Source organism: Xiphophorus maculatus, chromosome 18 (genome assembly GCF_002775205.1).
Source record: "Xiphophorus maculatus strain JP 163 A chromosome 18, X_maculatus-5.0-male, whole genome shotgun sequence".
NCBI lineage: Eukaryota > Metazoa > Chordata > Actinopteri > Cyprinodontiformes > Poeciliidae > Xiphophorus > Xiphophorus maculatus.
The window spans coordinates 7798421-7804420 of NC_036460.1; the positions used below are offsets into that span (position 1 = coordinate 7798421).

Consider the following 6000-nt stretch of genomic DNA (forward strand, 5'->3'; position numbering starts at 1 on the left):
GAAGGATGAAGAAAAAATCATTTTAAACAACACAACCTTTAGAAACCTCTGTATACCACACAGGGCTGTACATTATAATGTACATTAAAAATCTGCATTTTAAAATATTGTAGCAAACATTTTATGCTTGTGCTACAAAACTACAAATCTCTATTGAACCAGCCCTATGAGCTAAAATTCTCTTACATACAGGCCTGCTTTGATACCATCAACTGCCCCATACAGAGTCCTGTCCAGCAAAGCTACAGGCTGCTTGTGCTCATTAAATGTTTAAGTGGTCTTGTGTTTATATTATTTTGCAGTATTTGTGAACAAAATCAATTATATTCACATATGTGTAGACAATATATATATATAATGAGAAACTTATTCAGTAACGACATAGAAGTCATTGCTTCATATTTCTAGTCAAATTCAGCTCATTTTATTGTATTAAGTAGCTTTGTATTTTAACAAAATTTACAGTCTCTCAATAGTATTTCAAATAATATTTGTATCCATCTTTGGGAAATAGCTGAACTCTGTGTCAGGTTAACACACTCCTGGTTGCAAAATGTGAGAATCTAAATATAGAGTGATCGGTTCTGTTTTGATGTGTTGCGTGAGTGATGGTGACAGCTGAAGCACAGTGGTGTCAAGTCCATCCGGATCACATGAAGACACACATGAGAAAGCTGTTCAGCCCTTGATCTTAGATCGTATTGGGGTTTACGTCAGGTCATCAGTAAGGAGAGTTTAAAATAACGTCCTTCTGACTGAGGATCGAGGAAGCAAAAGAAGAGGAAGTAGCTTAGTATCTGAACAGAAGTCAATTGCCAAAAAACAAGCTTTTTTGAAGTATTGTGACATAATATAAAGTGGTGACTAACTGATGTCACTCAGCTCAAAACAATTACTCTCACCAAAATGGTACAAGCAGAAAATTCCCTCACTTTTACAGCCAAATTTAATCAACCAATCAATTCACATGTTCCTTCTCATGTACTTTTGTGTGTTCAGATAATTACTACAGTAAACCCTCACCTATTTGCTGTTCAGTATTTGTCGATTCTCTATTCACAAATTTTTCCCTGTAACACAACTCCAATTTCTTCATGAAAAATTTGCCTATCCGTGAAGCAAAAACCTGTAAAAATATGTAAGTGCAATGTTACTCGGCACGCTATTGGCTGGTGTTTGCAAAGCAGCCAGTCCAGCAGCAGAATTCATTTCCATGGCGTTGATTGGCTGTAGAACGGAGACAAGAAAGACTGCATCCATTAGTTTCTTCTTAATTTTTGTAAGGATTTAATCTATTAGTATGGAGGTGATCTTAGTAAAAGGTGATCTTTAACCCCTTTGAATAATAGAAGTCCACTTTACTTAGCAAAACTGTCCTATTAATGAAAATAATAATCAATTTTGCTCCAAACACACTGCATTACCATTCCAAGCAGATTAACATTAATTGCTGGGGTTTTAGCTTTTGCTGACAGCCCTTTGCTTGTATTTGGAGTCCAGTTAGGGAGGGAATGTTAAAAAAAGTATGTGAAATAAACCAAGATGAAGCCAAAATGTAAAAACGTTTTGTGGTTCATGATTTAGTAACTTCTAGACCTACTTTGATCAGCAACACCTAAAAAAAAACACACACACATTTGTCTTTAGAATACTTTTTTACACAGAGCAGTCCCACACACTGACTGCAAGATGCCCAGGCCCAGTAATAGCAAAACAAGACCAAGTCATTTCTCCTCCACCACTGTGCTTAGAGGTCTGAGGTCTCTGTGGTGATTTGCCTCACAAGACAAATGACCTAATTACAAGAACTTGGGAAAGACAGTGACCAGTCCAAGTAAACCCAAAGGCACGTATTCCATACTCTGATACTAGGCAAACTAAAAGTGGTACAAATCCTGAACTTGAGATCAACTGGTCCAGTTTTAAATATCTGAACTCTAAAAGTGAAGAGACGTGTACTTTTTGTTTAGTTAGTCATTTTAAGATATAAATTGTACTGCAGTTTAAAAAAAATACACTACTCAACCCTTCCTGCAGAATTGCGCAAGAGGAAGGTTAAATATTTGAAGCACGTCAACAAAACCGCACATTGTAGCAGTAACATGCAAACAGTCACAGCAGCTGTTTTCACAATCCCTTTCAAAAACCGCATCCCAGTGAAATTAAACAAGAGGAGAAACAAGCAACCACAAAAACTAATTGGGATGAGGGAGTTCTCCTGAAATCAGATTAACTGTGCATAGCGTCTCTGTGTGACGTGAAAGTTGATTAGACCTGAAAAATGGGCAGCGCTGAGCCCTGGGTTGGTGGTGAAATCCAAAAGAATCAATCTTTGTGGTCATAGGTCTCCGTCTGATAAGGCTGCTAAATTCTTGGCACTGGGACTCAGCATGCCACAGCAGCTCAGAAAAGAAAAGAGATTTTGATTTCAGCTTGTGTTTGTGTTGTGGTGTTTGGTCTCCGGGGATGAAAACACTGGGAGCTTATCAAGAATTAACCTTGACACAGCAGCAATTCTATATGTAAAATACTTTATGTGCAGCGTTTATCAGCAGGACAGGTGTTGGAGACATGTCTAGTGTGCAGTGAAGCCTAGAAATCCCAAGCTGTGTCTTAGATAGAACTGACATGCTCATCTCTCTGCGAGGCTACAGCCCTGATCGCTGGCTCCAAATACTAAGCAGGTGGTCCCTTACCTGCCACATTAGAAACGAGATCTGACACGGTAATGAAAACACATGAAACTATGTGGTCCCTCAGTGGAGTTTTGAGGCTTAGTTTCACTGAAGGATGACCCAAAATGAGCAGATGCCTCTCTGGGTTATTACTGTCATCTTCTGACTGAGAAACAGGACATCATCAGAAGAGGGTGATTTAACATGAACTGGAAATTAAGTTAAACAACTTCAATGCAATGAGATGAGATAGAACCATTCCTATTCAATCAAGTGTCTAAGGTACGATAATCAGCAGCACAGAATTACATTTCTGGCACAGTTACTCAGCAGTTTTTACAGACAAGCAGATGGTGAGCAAAGAACAAGTCACTTAATGTAAAAAAGTATGAGTAAATTGTTTGTAAAGAGTATATTTGTTCATAGTTTTGTTTTAAAAATACATTTGTCCATAGTTAAGGAAAACAAATTCATATACAATTGTATTTCTGCTAATGTAAAACTTAGGTTTTGTTTATGGTAAACATAACCTACGGCGTGAGTTCAAGTAAATGCCAAAAATTGTCCTTCTTTAGAGCTCACACAGATATACAGATTATTGTTTTATGATTAATGTTTTTAAAAGAGTACATTTGGTCTTTTTTGACTGCTCTTGTTTGTTTTGACTGATTTACATCTCTTATTTCATAATTTATTGAGATCCTGATGCTTCACTTTGGAAATTAAATCATAATTTGGAAATCTAAAAAATAAAAATGAAAGTTTGCTTATCAAGCAACAGTACTGTCATGAAACATAAATGCATGCTGATTTTCAAAACTATTTGAAAATATCAAGTAGAAAATCCTTATTAACCCCTTGCAAAAAGCTATGAATGTACCAATCACTAGTGCTAGTCACCCCTAACAACTTTAACCCATTGGATTTATTTCAAAAGCACAGCTGCTTTTAGACAAAAAATTAAAACTAAATTATTAGAAATCTGAATAAAATTGTGGGAATAATAATAACAGTTAATCAGCTGTTTTAAGAAAACTTAGAAAATGTTGCCCTAGTTCAGTCTCATTAGGTAACAGAACAGTTTTTAAAGTGAATAATTTGACAGTTTTCCCACTCTAAACTATAGACAGTAAGTTAAGCATCTAGCAAAAATGTACGTTTATTACATCAAGCCTCAAATCCACCCATCCATATTATTTTTCTTCTGTGATCAACCTATTGTGAAGATTCAAAGTGTCGCCTATAACGTAAAGCTGCAGTGTGTAGCTTTTATAATCATCCATGTACAGAAATTCACTTAAAACCCAACTAATCAGAGCCCCAAGGAGGGTCTTAGTGCTGCTAATCATGTGGTGCTCAATGTCCTGACGACAGAGAAACAACTGACCATCACAGGACAACTGTCTATCTGCCTTTAATGGTGGCCATGCTAACTAGGCTGAGCATTCACGGCAGACTGCGGTGCGAGGAACTAGATGTAGCGTAGCAGACAATAAGGAGGAGGGTGTGACGGTGATTGACAGTACTAAAATCCTCCTCCTGGCTCTGATTGGTTGTTTCTGACCAAGTGGTGCCTTTCTGCAGATGGTCAGTGGGACCACGGGGTCCAAATATAAAACAAGACAGATTGCATGTCTCTTTACAAATATGCAAAAAACATAATGTTTGTAAAACTACTTACATACTGCAGCTTTAAACCACAAACCTCGCAAAAACAGGTTGGTTTTGATAGCGGTTTGATGGGTGTTAAATGCTTTGAGATAAGTAACACACAAATTTAAGGCAAACATTTCCAGGGATTTTCAGAACAACATGGTTCTATTTACATACAATTATTCAGGGCTACCATAGTAAAGAGGGACTAAATGCAAATGCACACCACACCTTTCAGATTTTTTGTAAGTAACAAAAACATGCAATGCTTTACTTGCACATTTAAACACTACTTTGTGATAATTAACCAGTTAAAATAACAGCAAAATATAATGCAATTTGAGAGCTTGAGAGGAAAAAATGCAATGGTGCTAAAAAGACTGCAGGACTTTTTAAGACATCTGAGAAAGAGGAGTAACTGACGCCATGAAATAATTGCTAAATATTGCCAAACAGCCTGTCAGTTGAGCTTAATCCAAACACAGTCTTCCACTTCATGCATGAGTCCAAGTCTAAATTTGTTTCAATGTCAACTCTGGGTTAAAAGGAGCAAATTGTGTAACACACTCTGCACCGAGCAGAGGTCAGTGGGAATGCAGGAGCTACAGCACTGCAAGTGGCTGCAGCTGCATACCCAAAACTCTGCACAGCAATTTGATGTTTCGTTCACACATCAAAACAACATCAGACACACTGTGCATGAGGCAGCAGTGTGAACATTAGCGCCGCCTCAGCACATCACCTGACTGAAGCACGTCGGACACTTCAGCTGTCACACACAGGAAGTTAAAACGACTTGCGCTTTTTCTGCAACTTGTCACGCAAAATGAAGCTTTTCTGGCAGTTTTTCATTACTTTCCTATGGGCTGCAGTCATATCTGAATGCCAGCTGGTAAGAGCAGGGTGATGAAGAGGGGGAGGGTTGAAAGGTTAGCCCACTGTGCATGAGGGGGAATGGAGCTCGGTGCTACTTGTCATTCGTGCCGTGGCCACAGAAGGAGACGTTCTATTGCACAATGATCGAGTTTTGAATGTCAGATGTGTTTTATGTGTTTCAAGACACGGATGCAAGGTAAGCATGGCTCTTTCCTCGCTTTAGGGGGGGTCTTGGCTTTGACACGCTGTGCACAGAAACCGAAGTGTGAGTCGGTTGATTTACCTCCTCCTGAAGTCGTTCTCGTAGTTTTTGAGGTTAGGGTCCGTCTGGAGAAGGTTGTTGAATTCGGGAATTGAGACGTTATCCTCATGGTCTTCCATGGTTTCTGCAGCCAGACGAAACCAATCGAGCACCGACCGCTCCGGAGATGACACTGACAGAACGGGAAAGAGAGGGGAGGGGACGTGTTTAGGGCTTCTAGTATCCGGAGCCCCGCAGCGAATCACGCTGCTTCTTTGCCAGAGCCCGTCCCACCACACCGGGCTTAGTTTACAACAGACCGGAAGCCTGACAGCTGATCCTGTCTGATGTTCTGCTCTGTGTCTTTAAGAAGCCGCTCCAAAGGAATATAAGTCGATGTATTGACTCCTTTGCAATGGATTTGATTATTGTTTTATAAACTATAGTACCGAAACTTTATATAGGCCTCCAGCTGCAGATAAATATGACATTCTTAGTAACAAATTAAACATTGTTGCACATTATCATAACAATTCAAATTTTGTTATCAAGAAT

General features: G+C 38.9%; 1 protein-coding gene across 2 annotated transcripts in view; it reads right to left on the minus strand.

The window, feature by feature from the left end:
* Window positions 1–5663, minus strand: part of gbe1 (1,4-alpha-glucan branching enzyme 1) — a 126049-nt gene extending 120386 nt beyond the window's left edge. The window contains exon 1 of one of the 2 annotated variants that reach the window (XM_023351518.1): window positions 5488–5663. In XM_023351518.1, coding sequence (XP_023207286.1) covers window positions 5488–5585 — 98 coding nt within the window. In that variant the 5' untranslated portion in view covers window positions 5586–5663. The remainder of the gene's footprint in view (window positions 1–5487) is intronic. The other variant, XM_023351519.1, reaches the window with a different exon arrangement.
* Window positions 5664–6000: the final 337 nt, after the last annotated feature.